This window comes from Malurus melanocephalus, unplaced genomic scaffold (assembly GCF_030028575.1).
Source record: "Malurus melanocephalus ecotype Western Australia unplaced genomic scaffold, MMel_1.1 scaffold_18, whole genome shotgun sequence".
NCBI lineage: Eukaryota > Metazoa > Chordata > Aves > Passeriformes > Maluridae > Malurus > Malurus melanocephalus.
Window position 1 is genome coordinate 4,776,897 of NW_026623250.1, and position 20,927 is coordinate 4,797,823.

General features: G+C 36.3%; 1 protein-coding gene across 1 annotated transcript in view; it reads right to left on the bottom strand.

Annotated features, from left to right (window-relative positions):
• Window positions 1–13,542: 13,542 nt before the first annotated feature.
• Window positions 13,543–20,927, bottom strand: part of NDUFS4 (NADH:ubiquinone oxidoreductase subunit S4) — a 46,338-nt gene continuing 38,953 nt past the window's right edge. Inside the window, exons 4-5 of the mRNA XM_057389696.1 lie at window positions 18,056–18,129; window positions 13,543–13,751 (exon numbers count right to left, since the gene is read on the bottom strand). Of these exons, the coding sequence (XP_057245679.1) occupies window positions 13,648–13,751; window positions 18,056–18,129 (178 nt within the window). The 3' untranslated portion in view covers window positions 13,543–13,647. The remainder of the gene's footprint in view (window positions 13,752–18,055; window positions 18,130–20,927) is intronic.

Genomic DNA, 20,927 nt, shown 5'->3' on the forward strand with positions numbered 1-20,927 from the left:
TTGACTATATTCAGTTGACTTTCTCCTTGTTTTGAAGTTTATAAGACAAAGTTTGTAGAGAGAGGTGACAATGTTTTTAAGCCAACCAATAATTGAGAATTTCTTTGAAAAAAATACCAACTCAATATAGAAAGTGAAGATCCACCCTAACCTCAGTATTTTCAATGCTCTAAATGGCTATCTGTTTTACAGTTTATTTATGCATTTATTTATTCTAGCCTAGGTCTCAGGACATGTGTCACACATTGAAGTATAATTGTTAAACCCAAAGTATTTCAGCGCCATCAGAAGGCAGTTAAAAAACTACTCAATCAATTCCATGTTTGATTGCAACTTGTTAACAAGTTACAAATTACTTCCTTCAAAACAACAATAAAAATCAGAGCAGCAATTTATTTTTTTCAGTGTTTAGCTGAAAATTTTCAGTGTTTCCATTTGACAGATTGACCAGACTGGTGTTCAGGACTCCCCAGTTCAGAATCTGATTTGCAAGTCTCTGACAAATTTACRACATTTTGAGAAAAATCTTAGGCTATGATCTTTCATACTTAATCAAATGTTGGTTAGGGTTAATTGCACTTTGTGGAAGAAACACATTTCATCAGCTCTAATGACAACAATCAATTACAATTCCCATTCTGAGTAACGTTTTGGCATTGCATTGGGCATGATTTATTGATAAAAGAAATTAAAGCAATGGCTACCAAAATGATTTGGCAAATGACAAGCCATTGGCCTGAGAAGAGATTAAAGAGAGTTTCATGTGCTTAGTTAGTAATCAAAGCCTAGAAAGGAATATGATKATGTATTTTAATTCAGAAACCTTTACCAGAGAGGGAATATTGGTTACAGCGCCTAGGTGGAAAGGCGTATGAACTGGTTATAAATAAAACTAGACCAGAAATAAGAATAGAATTTCGAAGATAAGCCATTCTGAAGTGGCATTTGAAATAGTGTCCAAAAGAAATAAAATGCTCCATGCTAGCAACTCATTAGTGTATTAGTGGCACTTGATGATAGGATAGAAGCGATCCTGCTGTTTAAAGTTAAAACCTGTGATTTGTATCTTTGGGTGGTTAACTTCTTGTATCTGTAACAGAGCCATGAAAGGAGACTGCATTTCCATATATCTTTTTTTGTACCATGTTTTAAATACTTTAATGCTGCCAGCTGTTTACCTGCAGGGGCCAGATTTACATTTGCCTTCAGTGTATAACCTGGCTTTTGGGGAATGAAGGTAGACAGGGTTACTTTCTTTTGAAGCATCAGAAAATGGCCACAGAAAGTGATGGGATATTGGGCCAGAATTTACTAGTATTTTCATGATATGGAAAAGAACCCCATACCTGCTTCTGCTCAGTTTAAGAGGATTGTCTGCAGTCACAGAGGTTCCCATCCAGTTCATAATGGTGTTAACAGTCTTGTCTGTTTTCTGCCTTTATACACGGGATTAGGCAGTGCTTATTTTCTAAGATTTACTACGCAGTTTCTCTTCTGTCCCACAGCTAAGTCCATTGTTTGGACACTGGTGACAATTTATCCTATTTTACTCTCACATGATGTTTGGGGTATTTTGTTTCTCTTTTTTTTTTCCTTTTTTTTTTTTTTTTTTTTTTTTTTTTTTTTTTTTTTTTAATCTTTATATTTAATCTGCAGTCAGAGCAGATATTTTTGTAGACAACAGCAGAACATTTATCCATGGTTGCCTGTGAGTGATTTCAGGTCCCTCAAGACCTATGTTTCTTATTACTTAAGTTCACCAGAGTTGTTGAACCTCTGTGACTATGACTAGTTGGAAAATGTTTGATGCCTGAAGGAACATTAAACACAGGGAACTGCACCATACGTCTTTAACCTGAACATTCTGAGAACGTGCAGTTTAGAGAGATGTGTTATTTTTTTTTAATGTACATACTCCTAATTCTCTCTCACTGAAGTCTCTTAGACTCTGTTTCACCAGTTCATCAGCTAGAAAAGCAAGTTCTAGCTTCTGGGGATGCAGGTTTATAATAATCACTTCATTTGGGTCTCCATTCTAACTCTAGCATGTAGGCATACTGGCAACAAATCCAGATTTGGTCTTTGGAGAATGATGCTCAAGATGTGAGGTCAGAGTCATAGCCTTCTATGCCAGATGGCATAAAAAACATCTCAGCAACTTACTTATCATTGATATTTTTGGTACCATTCCTAAAGCAATGTAAGAGATTGGATAATGTGCAGTAGGGACTCTGCTTGGCTTTCTAAGATGTCATTCACCACCTCCTATCCTCAGTCTTGACACTTGGAGAGTATAGGCCACTTTTTTTATTACTTCCAGATGTATAAAGTCAACCTTTAGTTCTACAATTAGATTTATGATGAGTGAGACATTTCTTGGAGGAAGAACAGTAACCTCTTACCCAGCTCTTTCTATATGTTCATCAGCACCTTGATGATGCTGCCACGCAGCAACGGGAAACCGATTTCCCTTGAACATAAGAAATTCCAGAGCTAAAAATGCTTTGCAAGATATTACAGGTTTCTGTTAAAAATACTGACTGACCAGAACAGTTATTCAAGAAAGGATCAGTCCTGGGAAACCACCCTGAACCACCCTGCTGGAGCTAATACGATGTCCATTCCCTGAGCAGAATTGTGAAATGGCTGAAAAGAACCATTATGTATCCTTAGTTATTATTGAGTGAGTAGCATCTACCTGAAATTACAGCTTGGCTGTAGATACAATGGAATGGGATGTAGGGAGACTATCAAGAGCTGGCTAAGCAGACATCAAACCAGTTGAACACCCTTAGGGGAGCATTTGAACATAAGCTTATTTGATTAAGCAACATTTCAATCTTTATTTAGCTGGATGGTAAGCACCCTGTCACTGGATTACCATCTGCAAGGTACCAACAGTGAAACACATGAACACTCAAAGGAGGGTCCACTGTTGCTCCTCTGATGACTGTTTTAGCATCTCCACCTGTCGCACATAGGCCATAAATGCACAGTCAGAATACTTCATCCTGAGTTGTTAAGATAGAGTTCAATGGAGTCCAGATATCTCCTTCACTGGTAAATCTGTTAAAAGGTTTGTACCACCAGAGTACTGCCTATATGTATACAATACAATGAACAGTTAATTTGTGGAAACTGAAATAAAGAGAGGAAAGGCATAATATCTTTTACTTTTGGACATAACTTCCTCGGCATGAGGTAATTACTTAGTGTCTGAAGATTAAAGTAGCACTTTATCAAAATAAGCATACAACCCAGACTTGTCCCACAGGGAGCAGTGTTTCATAAATACATAAACAGGTGGCATAGCGCATACTCCAAAGATGGGAATATTTCCAAAAGAAGTTGCAGAAGCTTTCATGAAGTAAATCTTTATCTGACTGGGGAGAAGGTTCTCATTTAGCTATCTGTTAACGTAAAGTATCTGAGTTAGCAATCCATATGGGTTCATTTTGGGAGAAGATCTGCAGTACTGCTCCCAAAAGGGTTTGTTCTTTCTCTTTCAACAAAGCCAGTCACCTCAATCAGGGTTGGAAATCTTTAAATAAGATCCAAATAACTGTAAAGTATTCTAACCATAGAATGGTTTGGGCTGGAAAGGAYTTTAAAGATAATCTACTTCCAACCCTGCCAGTACACCTTTTACTAGACTAGATTGCTCAAAGCCCCATACAGTGGTATTTAACATCCCCAGGAATGGGGCATCCACAACCTCTCTGGGCAACCCTCACAGTAAAGAATTTCTTCCTAATAACCAATCTCAGCCTACTCTTCGGCTGTTGGAAGCCATTCCCTTTTTCCTATCATTACATGCCTCGTGAAAAGTCCCTCACCAGCTTTCCTGTAGAACCCCTTTAGGTACTGAAAAGCTGCTCCAAAGTCTCTCCAGAGCCTTCTCTTCTCCAGACTGTGCAGCCCCTACTCTCTCAGCCTGTGTTTACAGTCGAAATGAAAACTTTTTATTGCAATGAASTTACTGACATGGAAAGCTACAACTACTTTAAAGAGAAATTTTGCTCTGGGATTAAGGTAAAGGGACTTCTATTGGCTTTCAAGAAGCAGAATTGAAATGCYCATAAAGAACCCTATGTTCCTACAAATATAATAAACAGGAGTCAAAAAACAGTTCTTATTCATTTCACCTAAGATGCTAAAAATGAAAGTGTGCAGAGTACGCACACAAGATTTTTTTAGACAATAAGAAGCTGGATTAATTGCTGCTGAAGTAAGTACAAAGAAACCTTGAAACCTTGCTCAGACTCCCCAGGTCTCAGGGAAACACCAGAAGACCTTATTTGGATGAACATAAGATTGCAAATCTTTTTATCAGCATCACTGCAGGTGAAGGTTGTGAGAACAGTCTTATATATACTGCAACAGGATTGTTCCACCTGATATGCTATGATGTGTTAGTCTTTAAACCAGGATGCCAGGCCAGAAACGCTTGCATGTAACAAAGGCAAAACCTGGCTTCAAGAGAAATTGATGCACCCAATGCCATATGACTAAGTATTCTCAGATTAAGGTTATTGTTGCTCAGGGATTTCTCTAAAATTGAAGCAAGTTTTACTGATTCCTATGATGCTCTAAAAGCCAAAGTTTGCAAATTCTGTTCAGCAAGATGGCACCAGAAATTTGGGTTTTCATTCTAAGCTAAAATTTGGCAGARAACTGTGAGGCCGTATATTCTGTCTGCGATCTGATGAAGAAGATAAATTAATTGGAAGTGGGTGGGGAAATATATCCCTGAGGACTTTGCCTGGAAATAAAACCTGAAGCTTTCCAAGTTTCTTGCAAAGAAAAACAGAAAAAGACCGAGTGAGAAATAAACTGCAACAAGTAAGTCACAGCAGCTTCCTAGGAGAAGTAAGATCCAGACCGAAGTCTGGCTTAAAATTGGGGCTGGGTCATTCCTACACAAAATGAGTATCCTCTCAGCATCTAGAGTCCTTGCTTCAATCACTTCTCCAGAATAGTCCTATTTTGTGCAAATAACTGGCTATTAGTTGCATCAGCAAATAAGAGGAATTCCCTAGTGCAATAGTTCGGAAATTCACCTGGGTTGCAGCAACAGCACGTGCCACACCCTTAAGTGCATCCTCCCAGACGTACTTTTGTGCTACTGGCTACTCTCATGCAAGTTCAGTGGTTTTGATCTGCAATCATTCCCAGGCTGCAAAATATTTCAAAACTAGTGTTTACTTCAGCCAGAATTTTTCCACAAATCACAATGATTTCAACAASTCAACATTTCCCAGTATTACCTAATTTTTTACAGAGTACTTCCAGGCTGCCAAGAATCAGAGAACTTTTTACGTTGCTGACAACTCAAACAGCAAGGCTGTGATCGATTAGAAAAAAAAAAAGAAGCCTAAAAATAAAACCTTTTTGAGTTAGCCTGCTACTAGATTAGTAATATGCCACAGATAAAAAGAATTAAGCACCTAGACACAACCAGCAATTCTAATCGCAGATTAAGACAGTTGGCTACACTCTTGCCATTTTATGGCCTCAGGCGATGGTGAAGGTCATTTCAGTGCACTGATGTGGGATGCTGAGCCTACCGGCCAAAAAAGAAATTCCAAACCCCCAAAAACACAGCACCAGAATGGAGCACACACAACCACATCACTCAAAGACTGACTGCAAATCTTTAAGGCAATGCCTATGGAATAGAATAAAAGGCCCAACAGGCGCCAGTAAGAACTAGATTTTTGTTTCTGTGATACCACTTGTTTTCTATTATGGGTATTTGCGTCTTAGGGTAACATTCCTCTGAGATAAGACCTCCTACCTGATAACATTCATCCCCAGGCCAGGCCACGGATCTATGTCCCTGGCACCATACAGCTGTTTCTGGAACCCAAAATACTTCCAAGAACCACATCACTTTGTGTTTAAGTAAGTTTACTTGTACAGAGAAATGGTCAGAAAAATGGTCCAGAGAGAGAAAAATAAATCATGATCCTGGAAAGAGACCCTGAGCACGTATGAAAGACCATATGGTAATGATCAAAGCCAAGGAAAAACAAAAAGCTGCTTTCCACCTGCAAAACAGAATTGTCTGAAGATAGTGAAATGGGAATGCTTTGAAGATAAGCCATCATGTAGTGTGGGAAAAGGAGGCAAGAAGTGAAACCTGGTATTGAGACAATTTCCTAAGGTGCATTCTGTGATTGGTGGGTGGTGGAGCCAGGTGCTGATTATTTTCTACCCTGTTCTAACATGTAAAAATCAGCAAAAKCAGTGGTAATTGTATTTGTTTCCCGCTTTTCCTCATAACCTCCTTTCCAGTGTATAAAAGCAGGCATGGGGTGGATCTAAAAGTTATCTCAGCTTTCTTTCAAATAATTTCAGTTTGAAAAGTAAGTCATCTGTCCTTCCTGAAATGYAATTCTGCATCATATTCCATTTGGTCTTCTGGCTCTGTTCAGGAAAATAAAGGCTTAATTTCAAATACTGGGACTGCAATTTCTCTCTCCTTTGCTTCTTAATTAGCCTGAAATCCAAAGGTAGGTTCTTAGACATTCTTTGCAACAGCGGCGGATGCTTCAGCCATCATTTTTAAAGCAGGCAAGATAAAAAACTGAAGCAACTTGAGATAATACAACAAAATAAAAATATGTATGTAATTCAATCTTAAGCTGTGCAAAGCAAGGAGCTTCAGATATAGAGATATAAATCCAACAGTTTCATCATCACTCAGATGATATTTAATTCACCAGACATTACTTATCTCTCAGACATGAAGAGTGGTATTGATGATTGAAGTTCAGGTGTTTGCAGTGGAGATGGCAGTCATTTAACTGGTCTGTTTACAGTCATGCAAGTGGTTGTAAGAACAAAAKGTGGTTATATGGTGGCTCCGTCTAGCCTAAGTCCTGTTTCTGAAGGGGAGCAAATGTAGACAGCCGTCTAACTTTGCAAGGATGASTGCTGAGTCGCGTTCCTTTGCTTATGCTGTCAGCCTTCAGCCATTTGTGCTTTAGGGAATTCTGTGCTGAGAGTGGCTGATATGTGTTCAAAAACCCTTAAGGGTTCCACTGCCCCCCCCCACCCTTAAATAACTTATTTAGTCTCTCTTTTGAGACAAGCACTTTAACATTCATTCACGTCATCCAGAGAAATAGACAAGAAGGTAAAAAGCTTCTAGAGCTCCATGAATCTCATTCACCTCTTCAAATTTCTGCTCTAGCTAAATTGATCAAAGTCTACCAGCTACTAAAGTAAGCTAACTGAAGTGCAAATATCCACAAATTGCGGATAGGTAAGAAATTCTCATATCACCTCATTTTAAAACAGCTACTGTAAGATTCTGAATTTGCAATTTCACTCCAAATTACAGTTATGGGCTGCAGCAAAGTTGTTTCCAACTTATTATTATTTTTCAAATTTGGATTATATTAATAGTGTCAGGCCTTGCCTTCTTATAGCCTAGTTATTTTTAAAAATCATTTTACTTACACAGTTATTACACCTGCACAAGTGCAGCCTGTGGAATCTAGTTACTGCGCATTCTGAATCTGTGTTTCACTACTCAAGGTTAAAGCAAACATATCTATTGCTCCAAAGTTCTCTTTTACACATTACTGCAAAGAGCAGCTGCAAACTAAAGATGACTAGAAACTGGAATTTAACACAYACCCACCTCCCTTATTTAGTAGTTTATTTCATAATATCTCTGTGAAGCTCCTTCAGTTATTAAATGAGATTTTATGTCTGTGCTAGAAACTGGGTATTTTACATGTCTGAAGGCAATACTCTGGGGTGTTGACTGGTCAAGAAATTTTGCTATCATATCCCAATAAAACTGGAAAGACAAAAAATGCAACACAGGAAAGCGAAAACCTGAATGATCCATGCAACAGAGTAATGAATAAGTCTATAATGTAAAGGGCACTGTAACTCCAGMATCTCCCCAGTCTTGTGTATTACTTAAAAATATTTTCATAAGCACTGTGCAGACATCCAAAGTGAAGCAATAAAAGTAGTCAGGTGGGGGAAAGGGTAAGAAAGCAAAAATAAATTTCATTTATAAGCAGACTGTAATTTTGACAAAACACCTATTTGGCAACAACACTGGATCATGTAAACAAAAACAATGAAGCATCCAACAACTGATCAAAAAAGGTGCTGCAATAGGCAGAGAATTTATCGGGGACTRGTTGTAATGAGCAGTTTTGTCCTAATTTTAAATTTACAGTAGTTCTCAGTCTGATGTTTGACTTCCCTTAGCTGGTTAAGGAAGAAGGCAGCAATGACAAGCTTGCATTCAATTATAGAAATCATCTCAGCAGACTGACTACAACTTTGCATACATATTCCTGTAACAGACAACCAAGGCATGCCAAAAGACAACTGCTTTACTTGATAGACACGATAAGAATTTTCTCTACTAATAACAGAGAAATTAAAATATCTTCTAGTATTTATAGGCACAGTACCAGAACAAACAGTTTTCTTCACTCCTTGTTAGTGATATATTTTTAACAAATGTAGCTATTTATCAAGACTAGTCATTGTTATACCAAAATGTTTCAGGAGGTAAACTGTACATGTATCTTCATTAAAGTATTTCTGAAGTCTTAGACAATAATCTTCAATCTAGTGGAATTYAGTCACAGGTAGGTATCTGCGTATGATAACCCATTTAAAAAAAACTGATCACTGAAGATCATGATGGTGAGCAGTAAATCTTCAGCTTCGAAGTGGAAACTGTGCTCACTTTTTCACTATAAAGGATGTATTTAATTATCACAAAACACTGACAAAACACAATAGTATACAATGTTGGAACACTGTACTGGTAAATAGTACAAAGAACGGCCATTCTGTGCCATATCAGGATATCCACCTGAACAAACCCAGCTTTGGCAGTGGCTGACAGTGACTGACAAAGAAAGGACATAAAAACAGGGATACTCCAAAGATACCCTTTCCTAGCTATCAGGAGCCTTTAGCTTAGGGATTTTACTAAAATTTTATATTTTATGCAAACATTTATTGCATGAGTTTCTTATTTTGAATCTAATGTAAAGCTAATTTCGGTAATCAAAAAACTGCCAATGTGTTTCAAAATTTGCTATTTGAAAATGTTCTTTTTAAAGTTGCATTCTCATGAGTTTGCTGACATGCCTGTTTAAAAAACAGTAATACAGTATTCTCTGGATTATTTGTGATTTTAGAGGCCACYCATACTAAATCCTCCATTCTGTCTCCTCCATGCTACAGATTTACTCCTCAAACAAAAAGTACTTATGTCTTTAGGTGTGCTGTTGCCTTTCYCTGTAACTTTGTAAGAGACCATTTCAAAAGCCCTGCGTAAATCCTAATGAATTATTTGAATCACCYTGTCCCTGTGATTACCAGCTCCTTTGAAGAATGTGAAAATAATATCTAAAATAGGCAAATTGTCACATCACTTTTCTAGCGTATTTAGAGATTTTTGAGGCGTGGGGAGGAATGAAAGAAAGCCACATAAACAAAACCCCAAAACCTATCACGTGTAATTCAGACAAGAGACTTTTAAGAAAAACATTTAAGCCACAAGAAATAGTTATACAGTTTCAAATTTCAATTACTTCMAGACTATTGTCTGATAGTTCTATCTTTTCTCATCAACTTGTCCTAAAAGGTGTTAATTCTTTAAACTTCTSTGCAGGAGGCATTCATGAGAGAGACCTTTCTACCTCCTCTCATGATGAACGTGGATGTCAAGAATCAGTATTTTACATCCACTGAAGTAAAAATTTTAATACCAACTTTAAATTATTTGAGCCTTTTTATAGAAGTTGCTCTAAGCACAGTCTTGTGAAGTTGGTGATGCCAGCATTAATCAAGTACCAACTAAATGTAAATCCCTCTCTCAATGTRGGAATGAGAAAAATGACTTAATAAAGCAAGCCGCCTTACCAGAAATATCATAACTTATTACACAACTGCCTGAARTTATTTTCTTAGTTTATTTCAGGTTTATTTGCACCTTTTTTTTTCTTTGCAGAATAACAAAATATGTTGGCCTTCCCAGTAATCAAACATAGTCAGATAACTGTATCAGGCAAACTCAAACTACACAAGTGTGAAATACAGGTAAAAGCTGGTAATTGTCCAAATTAGCTTCTCCTTTTCTAYCACATAGCACAACTTTGCATGTACAGGTAAGCAATTTTTGCATTTATTAGTATCCACTAATATCCATAAAATATTAATGGATAATAATAATTATCCATTAATATAAATTAATAAGATTTGTTTTAAATTATCCATCAAACTGCACGGTTAAGGGATACTTAACTAGAAATCTGAAACTGTGCTTTTGGTTTCCTGACATTKTCTATGTTCCATTAAAATATCATGATTTGAAGAACTTCAGGGCCTTCATTATTAATTTAAAACATAGTTAACTGGAATTATTAATGATGCCAATATTCCTGGTACCTGCAGGATGCACACTTGTTATCMGCAGTCAGGAAGGTGGAAATGCAAATGTGTGATAAAATAAAGAAACTGTAGTTTTTTAGTGAAGTTGAAATTTCACCAGAACATTGTTGGTTTTACACAGTAATCATAATAATGGAGTGGCCAAGCTTTCAAAACTCRTGTATGAAAATTTCAAGTGGACAAGAGACACAACCTCCCCCCCCCAAACCTATATACCCCATACCTTGTAGAACGGATGGGAGTGAAAAGTAGTAGCATTAAGATATGCTGCTTCTTTCTTCAAAGAAGGAACTTTCACCAAGGCTTGACAGGAATAATCCAAAATTCATTGTGATATGCTGGCTGAGACAGCAGTGACAGATAATGAGCCTTTTTCAGAAATCTGGTGGTTCTGTGGAAGAGTTCGCTAGAAATGGGAAAGGACTTTGTCTCCAGCAGCAGAATTCTGCCTCCAGTACTTCACACAATAAAACTACAGAAGTCCAAGCATAAAGTACTTCGGATTTGTCCATTCTTTGAACAGGGCTTTCCACAATAAGGGAAGCTACAAAACTGGAAAGCAAACAATTCTACACAGCTCAGTGAAAGAATGTAAAAGCAACATCTGTGGTACATTACTCAGCAATACTACAATTGTCTAGTAATTCTTAACACTTTTGTTATTACCATGTAAGGTGGCATGCACCTGAAATGCAAACAAATCTCACTGGGCAAAGAACATGTAGTGAGCTTTACACTTTACTAAGTAACTATATCGTTACTTTGATAGGTTTTAGGTATTTCTCCCATTACAAGCTTGGAATGCAGCAAAATTACATCTACCACAAAATGAATTTCTAATCTCATTCAGCATTCTTTTTCTCATTCAGATGAATTGCTAAGCTCATTCAACATAAATGACCAATTATGGTGTTTACTTGCTGTGCCTTTTGTTTTGACATATTCAAGGCTCAGGAGTAATCTTAGCTATCACATCACATTGCAGAGTAGATAGAAGTTAGGAGCTTACCTATGGAACACTCACTTCTGAAGGTACTAAACTAATGACAGCCACATCATCTTGTACACTTTCAATTCCAGCCTAGAGTTGTAATAATCTGGTAAATTAATGAAAGGGTAAAGCAGTTTAATATCTAATAGAACTTCTGATCTGCCTAAAATATATTCTTGCTGGAACTGATCCTCCCTAAGCTCATGCCCTCAGTACTGCTCTAGGGTTTGAAGACTGTAGAGACTATAGTCAACACTGCCACCATAGTCATTCTTCAGCCATGCAATAGGATCAAAAAAATCTCTTGTCCTAGGAAAATGAGCAAAGGAAATGATCTGGGYTCAAACACAGAGACTTCAATATGGCATGAACAATACAGAATCACAATGAACTTACGCATTTAAAACAAATGAACAAATAAAAAAAGCTTTCTTCCTTAGAAATGGAAGGGTATATTTCAAATTCTGAATGTAACTATTTTCATTATCTTTCCAGGAGAAACAAAGAAACAAGAAACTGTGCTTCATGTGAAACTGGATCTAGTTATGAGAAGTACAATTTCACAGACAGCAATTGCATGAATTAGCTGTCCAAAGATAATGGTAAGTATCCAACATTAGTCAGTCATTTCCATGGATCATGTAATTTAAAAACCAAACTGTCTCTATGCTGCATTAGAAATCTGTGGATTTTTCATTCTGATAATGTGATAAAGCTTAAAGATCATTAAATTAAGAAGTTGCTKTTCTTTACTTGAAAAACACAGAAGAAAAAAACAAAAAAAAAATGAATGCCTTTTCTTATTCTGCCTTCTTAGTAAGATCAGCATATTAAACTGAATTGGAATACAGAGTGGTGCAGTAGGTTCTGGCTTGTTAAGATTTCAGTTTGGTGCACTTTGGTGTTCCTGGAGAACTTCAGGCACCACTGCACAATGCAGCATTCAAAATTCAATAGAAGATGAATTAAAAAAACAGTTTTTGTCTGTAATAGAAGAATAGCAACTTCATCCAATTGGTTGATTATGYTGAAACTGGGTCAGGACCAATGCTTTAAATGAATGTTAGCCAGCATATAGGGAGCTGGTTAAAACTGAAACAAGAATATATGCTATATATAATATAATCAAATCTGGGCAACACAAGATAGTTTTATGCCTTGTTTTAGTTAAAATCAGATGCACAGCACTCACACCATTACTTAGGTCTGTGTACGGAGAGCTGTTTGAACTGTATCTTCACTGACAGCTGGGATAAAATTCTCGGTTGCACAAGAAAAAGCTGTACACTCCCCCYACTTGTAATACATTTCACTGATCAWGGTCAAAATATCATAACTTGTTAAGTGAATAAAGCAACAGTTGAAGATATATAACCAAGATTTAAAATATAACATTGTGCATTTTTAAAACTAGTAATTTAATACTGTTTAGGACAAATTGAGCTTACAATATATACTTGATGATGCTATCATCACATCTCCTGTTAAGCAATGGAAACCTCAATGCAGATAAACATGTAACCAGCAATAAAAGAACCAGAACTGTAATTATGTAATTAGTATATGCTGATACTCTGTGAGGCACCCAACTATTCTCACTTCATTCATGAATGTTTAACTGATTTAGTTTCACTTTTCAAGAACATCACAGACAAACAACTCCTCCATAAYCAAAACAAAACCCAGTGATTTCTATTCCAGTCATGAATGCTTCTGGAATAATGACAATATTATTTTCAGCAGAATGGAGTTATATAATATACATTTATACAGAACAGTCTTGAGTTATACCCATCCTTTGCTCTTCAACTGCAAAACTATCTTGTATAGAAAGAAAAAAGCCCAGCTTTTATTGAAAGACTTCGTATATGCAAAGCTTATTGAACTTACTAAACTTTAAACAGGATAATGGATATAAAATTACCATCAAAGATCAATCATAATCTCTAAAGTTGCAGCTGATTTCAAACATTCCTTTTGATAGATTCCTAGTACAGCAATTTTTTAGAAGTATGAACACTTCAAATCTCCTCTATTTATAGGGAAGTTTGTAACAGGTTCAATTGGAGACATCAAAAACATTTTAAATAGACATCACAAGATGCATCTGTAGTTTAAAGGTCAAATTTATTAGGAGATTAAGAGATGTATTATACATGGACTATAAATATAGCACAGCTGACTTTATTCATGGTCACACAGCCAATGCCAACCTATTTTGTAGACACTCTTGTTCTTTTGTTCCAAGAAAAATTTGCACCATAAGACTTGGATTTAGGTTTTGGAATCTTCTTCTCTTCAACATCATAACTCCAGCCTAGAGGTTACGGGGTAATGGCAGGGGGAGACAAGAAACAACAAGAATTATATTCTCACTTTACAGTAGAGAGCAAATGCAACTTAAGGATATTAAATTTAGTATGTTTTTCTCCATGTAGGCACCCATTAATCTACTTCTTCCTAGCTGGCAATGAAGAATACAGAAATGCCTTAAACACGGCAAATGTCCATTCTGATGGTAAGACCTGACCATACTACAGAYGTCCATACAAAAAACTTGACAGACATCAGCAGAAAGCTCAACAAGGAACAATGTCCTGTAAGTTCACGGCTCCACAATTCCACAGCACCACAGCACCACAGCAAGGCTCTATGCATGTTGGCACAGGAAATGAAGAAGATAACAAAAAACACTGAAAAAAATAACATACAGAAGATCAGTCTCAAAGGCTGGGAGACAACTGAGACTGTGGAAAGCTAGAAAAAAGGAAGGGTGGGAGGACCAAAAAAAATGAAGAGCCAAGAAAAAACTTCAACATTAGAAAAGAGTTTAATACTTAACATTTTTTATAAGAACATAAAAAATTAGGAGTAAAATGAAAAGGGAATGAAGTGATAGAAGACAAGTAAATTATGTGATAGTTAAGCAAGAGAAATGCTTAAAAATGTCAGAAAAGAGGAGGTGGAGACATTAGTGTTTATGTAAATCAAAATGCAAATTGGTTGCAGCCTCCAGGTGCCTGGAAAGTTGCCAGGGCAGCACTCAGTACTCCGAAGTTTGGTCTCTTTAGCTGCAATATTTCACTCAAAGTTGAGATACTTCAGTTGAAGCTAGAAGTGGTTAAATATGCAGCTTTAAGTGATACTCATAAGACAGTACTTTTCTTCCTGAGTTTTAAAACTGAAAGTTGTAAGCCCTAAAGTGTTTAACATATCTCTGAATTTTTATACTTAAGGTGCTCACAACAAACAGTCAAGATACACCTACACATCAAAATGTTCTGTAAGATACACAAGTTGTCATGTCACTGTCTTAATTTTGTGTATTTACAAATGCCATACGAACATTTTCTTCATGTTTATTAGTCTCAACCAGTGTTAATTTCCAAGTTAACTACTCTGAAAGAAACAGTGAATAGAGATTTTAAAAACATATTCTTTCCATCTGTGAGAACACTGGCTTTTGCCTCCTGTTCTGATTAAAAATATATGCTTGAGTAAACAGCCAGAACTAGATCCAAAGACAGACTTTGGTATTGCAACATTCAGCACTGTTACACCTAACATGGAGACACTTGGCTGCTGGAATGGAATCTACAACCCTAAGGTATTGCTTCATCTTTTTATACACTAGATGGAGAGGGGCYGAGTGCCTCTAAAAGAGATTTGCAACTGCCAGCACAATGACTCGACTGCCACAGATATCCAAATGCGTAAGGTTAGTTAAATCTAACTAATAACTGCAAGAGGCCACCATATGTGATTAGGTTCCACGCTTTGGAACAGACTCCTTCAGACAGGCACTTGGAGTTGTTCATAAGAGAGAGCAAAGGTCACTTTTATAAAAACATCAGAATAGTGGGGAAAGTTACTGTTGCCCAGAGCCCTGCCATACAAGCCAAAYAGAAAGAAAGCAGATTTCATCGTCTCTGGAAGAACACCCTCACCAACTGACTGAAAGTTATTGTGGAGTAGAGAAACTCTCCATCCTTGTTACTCAAGCTGTATGTTTTTAAACAACTGCTTCAGTGATGTCAGGACAAAAAAAAATTAGGTCAACAGTCAAAACTTTTAATTTCTTCCAGTTAAAAATGTTTTCTCCCTGCCTTGACCTCAGACCATCTTTAGCTGTAATATTTTGGACAGCAATGTGTCCTGTTACTGTATCCAGCACTGCTGCTCCAACATTACAAAACACATCAGATGGGGCAGGCAGAAAGGCAGCTTGCCTTATGTTCCTTAAGTTCTTAGGTGAGAAAGAACTCTTAAGTTTACCAACTGTACAAAAATAATAAGCATTATCTAGAATTTTCAGAAATTTAACTCTGAGTTCTTAAGTAATTTTGTAATGGAAAATTTGTGTGGTTCACACAAGAGTGACAGAGAGAGGTAAGTGTTTGCGCTCCAAGACTTAGATATGTCTCAATACTACCTTSCTTAAGAAGCTAACTTCCAGGGTAAACATGTGTCTAAATTTCTAATTTCTGTCTTTAAAAAGCAGAACTAAATAATGCAAAATTTGCATTTCTAGGTACATATGATGTCGACACTATSACTATAGAAAACATTATGCACATATCATATGCATAAATAAAACTGAAATCACAATTTAGGCAAGACAATATCCATAGAAAAGTCTGGTGCATCTCAATTATGGTAAAGAGTGCAAGCTAAGTGAATATTGAACTATTAATATTAATAACAAATTGCAGCCTCAGTTTAGTTGATTTCTTGCACAACGGAGTAAGTTCTAAGTCAGTGAAGGCATAACTTTCTACACTGAACAAATGCATTTTACGTGAATCTGCATTTTGAAAAGACAAATATAGAATCCACAAAGATGAAATAAGCAGCTTATTACATAAATTTTTCTCTTGTAGGCTGAATTGCTCAAGAAAAAATATGAATACAGAAGCATAAATGCAACTATACCACATTCTCCCAAATTTCATATCTGTTCATAGAACAATAAAAAACACTAATAAAATTGCACAGTAATTTGCACATTCAATGAAAATATGATCCTAACAACTTCTTAGATAATACAATTTATTTTTCAATAATAGAGGCAATTAAGCCAAAAATGTTTCATTCGAAGAGGAACAGATGAATTAAATACTGACCTTTACTATTAAAAAATGCAAACAAATTGCATATTAAATGGTTCGTTTCTCAGAGGGACAGGTTAATGGACTTACCAGGTTTGTGCTACATAACATCAACCATCTAGCAACTCTGCATAATTTGGTTTGACCACAGAACTTTACTTTACACCCCAGACTAAATATAGATGAAAAGCTGAAGAGCACAGGAAGACTTCTGAAGAAGCTTATGCTTCAGGTGCTTTATTCCTGGCTTTATCTCAATGTAATCAATCTTCACATTCACACAAACTAAGCACCAAGCTTAACCTTAACTTTTTAAGAAAAATGGAATTGATTTAAAAGGAAGAAAATGAGAAAAAGAAAAAAAGAAAGAAAAAGAAATAGAAAAAAAGGAACAGCAAAAAAACCATGCTAACCAAAAAAGGAATGCTGAATATTCAAAAGACTGAGATTATGGGTACTGTTGTGGTGCCATCATTCTGTGAGGAAATACAAGCCTAAGTAAGTTTACAGATGCACTCCTTTTGATACCACATTGGCCTAAAAATTATTAAGTGATGCTACTGGCTTTTCTACAGTCTTTTTCACAAGTAAGAACAATCATCAAGTGTATGTGTTTAGAAGAGTTAGGCATAAGATCCTCAATTTATTGCTTCCYTATGGGCAGCAGCAAGGGCATCTGCTGTGCTCCTACCTGGGGACCACTGACAGGACACAAAGAATGGAATGAAACTACATCTGGGGAAATCCAGACTCAACAACAGGAAAAGCTTATTCATGGAAACAGTGGTTGGTCACGGGAAGAGGCTCCCCAGGAAAGTGACCAGGACACCAAGACTGTCAGAGTTTAGTGAACATCTGKGTGATGCTTTCAGTCACACAGTTTACTTTTAGGTAGTCCTGAGAGGGGCAATGAGTTAGACTTGATCATCCTTTTGGGTTCCTTTTACAATAAATCTACGCTGCAACACAGTCAAAAATTAAGTCCAACATGCTTACTTGGTAGTCACTTAATTTCAATTTCTCGGTTATCAAACATTCACAACAGCTCTGACAGTTTCCCTTGGTATTAACTGAGATGCTCATATGAAGCCTTCAGGCAAAGATCACACTGCCATCATGTAGCCGGAACACCAAGCTGAGATACACTGAAACTATTMGCTTTCCTCCAAGACCTGAGCAAGATATCATTCAGTTCTCATTCGGAACAGAGATACTTGCAAAAGCATTTTAATTTTAAGGTTACATTTTAATATTAGTATTAATGGCTGAAACATTTGTCTAGAGAATAGAAAGTCTAGATTCAAAGCTTTCGGCACCCTTGGAAATAACCCACCTTCCCATTTTCATCCTTCTCATGCAGAAGAGCACTAGCAGTTTAACCAATTCTGTAGAAYAGAGGGAAGGTACTTTATCATGTACTTATTCTGTTTGCACATGATATTCTGTCTAAYACTTTGAGATCAAAATTGCCTGGAAGGATGAATCCCCCACACCCGATACATACAATACATACCATTTTTTTCAGCAAAAGCAATGGCATCTTCTTTAGTAGAGAAAGTAAGAACCATGTTGGATAAAGGATCAGCTCTGTAAGGAATCAGATGACAATTTTAGGCATATTTGAAATAGTAAAAAATTGTATCTGGATCTCTAATGTTAATCAAATGCTGTATTATACAACTCTCTGTAGTACATCACCTCACAAACAATTCAAAACACTTTTAAAGATTATTTCCAGGATCAATASTTAACTTTCTGCAAAGTATTGTCTTGCTCTTTCAGTGTGTTAAACCTCCCTCGCAACTACTTGCAAAAATTAATTAGTTTTTTTGTTAAACTAACACATCTAATCACTTGCTGAAGTTATAGTAAGTGCTCTGCAACATTCCTTTTAATTTAAAGCTGTAAAATCCCCCTCTTTTTCTAAGATCAGGAGGTTTCAGGTCATTTTGTACATTTCAAGGAGATCAAGAGTCTGCAGAGCAGTTAGGGGAAGAATAATCTCAAGGAGAAAAGAGCAGAAAACTGAAGTGAACAGAGAAGGAATTAACCAGGGACTGAAAACTACATAAAAAAATATTGAGAGTTCTGCTTTGGCTGAGGTCACATAACCTCCACAATTTATTCCTACACAGCAAGCTGATCACAGGCACAACAGAAAATGAAGCTCCAAAATCCAAACTGCTAGCTGACTAATTACAACCAGTGGTCACATGACCAGCTATTCCTCAACTACATTACTGAAAGGAAACACCATGAAGCTTTTTGAAACAAATTAAAATCTCAGTTAAAACACAAAATTGCCTTATTTGTTGCTATAAAAGCTCAAATTAAGAACAATGACAAAGGATGAAAAAAAATGAGAGGTTCTAAATCTTAAAGAAATGAGATACTGGTTGCAGCAACACAAAGATAGATAAAGCTTCTCTGAGACAACACAGCCTACAAGCCTGGGAGACAACTGGAAAGACAAGACCAAATTACAACGAACTATTGAAGGAGCTGCCTCTTAACTGCTCCTTCTTTGAAGCTAGAAGGATAAACGAAAARACTGAAGATACACTGAACTCTCTACAATAAAGGACAAAGCCTGTGACTGGCAAAAGGGGAGGGGAAAAAGGGGGAATCTCGCTTCCAGCAAAGACAACAGTGTAATTTTATCTGATGTACACATGGAAAAATGGAGTTCACTATATAACCAATATATTCCCCAATAAAAAAATCAGAAACAAACACAAAAAAACACCCTACAAAAAACCAAACAAACAAAAAACCAAAAAAACAAAACAAAACAAAACAAAACAAAAAAAAAACAACAAAAAACCCCAGGATAAAGAAATTACACTTTTGCAAGCCACTGTGATAGGCTCTCTAGAACACATTTTAAGATTTCTCTCATAACTGCAGAAAGGAGAATTAGGAACTAGCAATAGTTCATGACATGACCAGTGGAGAATCAAATTGCCCAAGTGTACTGAAATATTGTGACAACTTTTGTTTATTGTTATTCTCTTCCATGACGGGTTAAAAAAATCTYTTCAATACTACCAAATAGGAACAAAGAAGCTTTACATCCTAAGTATAGTGAGGGACCAGTGCCTATTCAGTACTGCAAATATGACAAAAACCTTCCAGAACAGAGGCAGTTGGGAAATAAGAATTGTGCAGAAATTATTTGTTCTGTTTTATGTGGAATCATCTTTCATTCAAGCTAAATACACTTGTGATTTATTTCCATAAATGAGCTATCCATGTGAGCAAACTGGATTTCAGGATGTCCAGCAAGATGTCCTGATAGTGTCAGCAGTACCAGTGCTGCAGGACTTCCTGTGTCTATCCCCAATTATTTTATCAGTCACTGAAAACTAGGATTCCACATTTTGTCCCCTTAAGAGATCTCATACAAAGGAAATCTTGCACTTCCTACGTTTCTTTGTCTACAGCTTTATATTAAAAGGTGTACTCAAGAACTGCCTTTAGGCATTCTTGTAACAAAACCTACCAATTAAAGAAAAAAGCCATGGATCCATTTTACTTATTTCTGCAACTGGACAATTTTCACAGAAAAAAAGCCCCAATAGCCCAGAAACAATAAGGGTAAAAAAAAACCCCAACCCCAAACAAGACTGTAAAATGAAAGAAATAAATACAGCAAAGACCTACCAGTAAATTAGGATATTGAGTTCAGAGAAAGAAGTGCTTTAATCTGAAAACCCCAAATCCACTAATCCCGTTACATTATTCAAAACTAAATGGAAAAATGTGCATTGCAGAAATTAAATCTCAAGAGAAGAAACTCTTCTTAGGTATATTTGGGCATTGAATGGTAACACCAGAGTGTACACTAACACTTTTTACAATAATGCCTCAAAAATGAATGGATAAAAACTAATTTACAAAACCTTTAACCAAGCAGTGTCAATTCTCAATAGAGCACTTGCTTTTATCCTACGTGGAGTTTGCTTATCCATGAGAAATTCCTTTCCCTACCCCAAAATAAAAATGTATGTAGAGCCTCCTCAAATTTTTATGAGAAATCAATGAATTAGGAAGACCTGATTTCAGAGTTACTTTGAACTACATTTCTGGATACATTTATGTTATGAATTAAAAAAAAAAAAAAACCAAAAAAACAAAAAATATTTATGTGACTGGATTTAGAATGTTAACAAATCTCAAAAAATGCATCCTCAAATGATTTCATGTTTAAGGTTTAAAGTATTTTTTTCCTTGAATTTAGTGTATTTTGATCATAAGTGCTGATGTCATTGTAGCCTGGTATTTTCAGTACACACTGAAATTTCAGTATACGTTCTGAAGTATACGTTTCAGTATACGTTCAGTATAAGTTCTGAAGTTTGAAAAATAATCTCTAGTGGTTTATG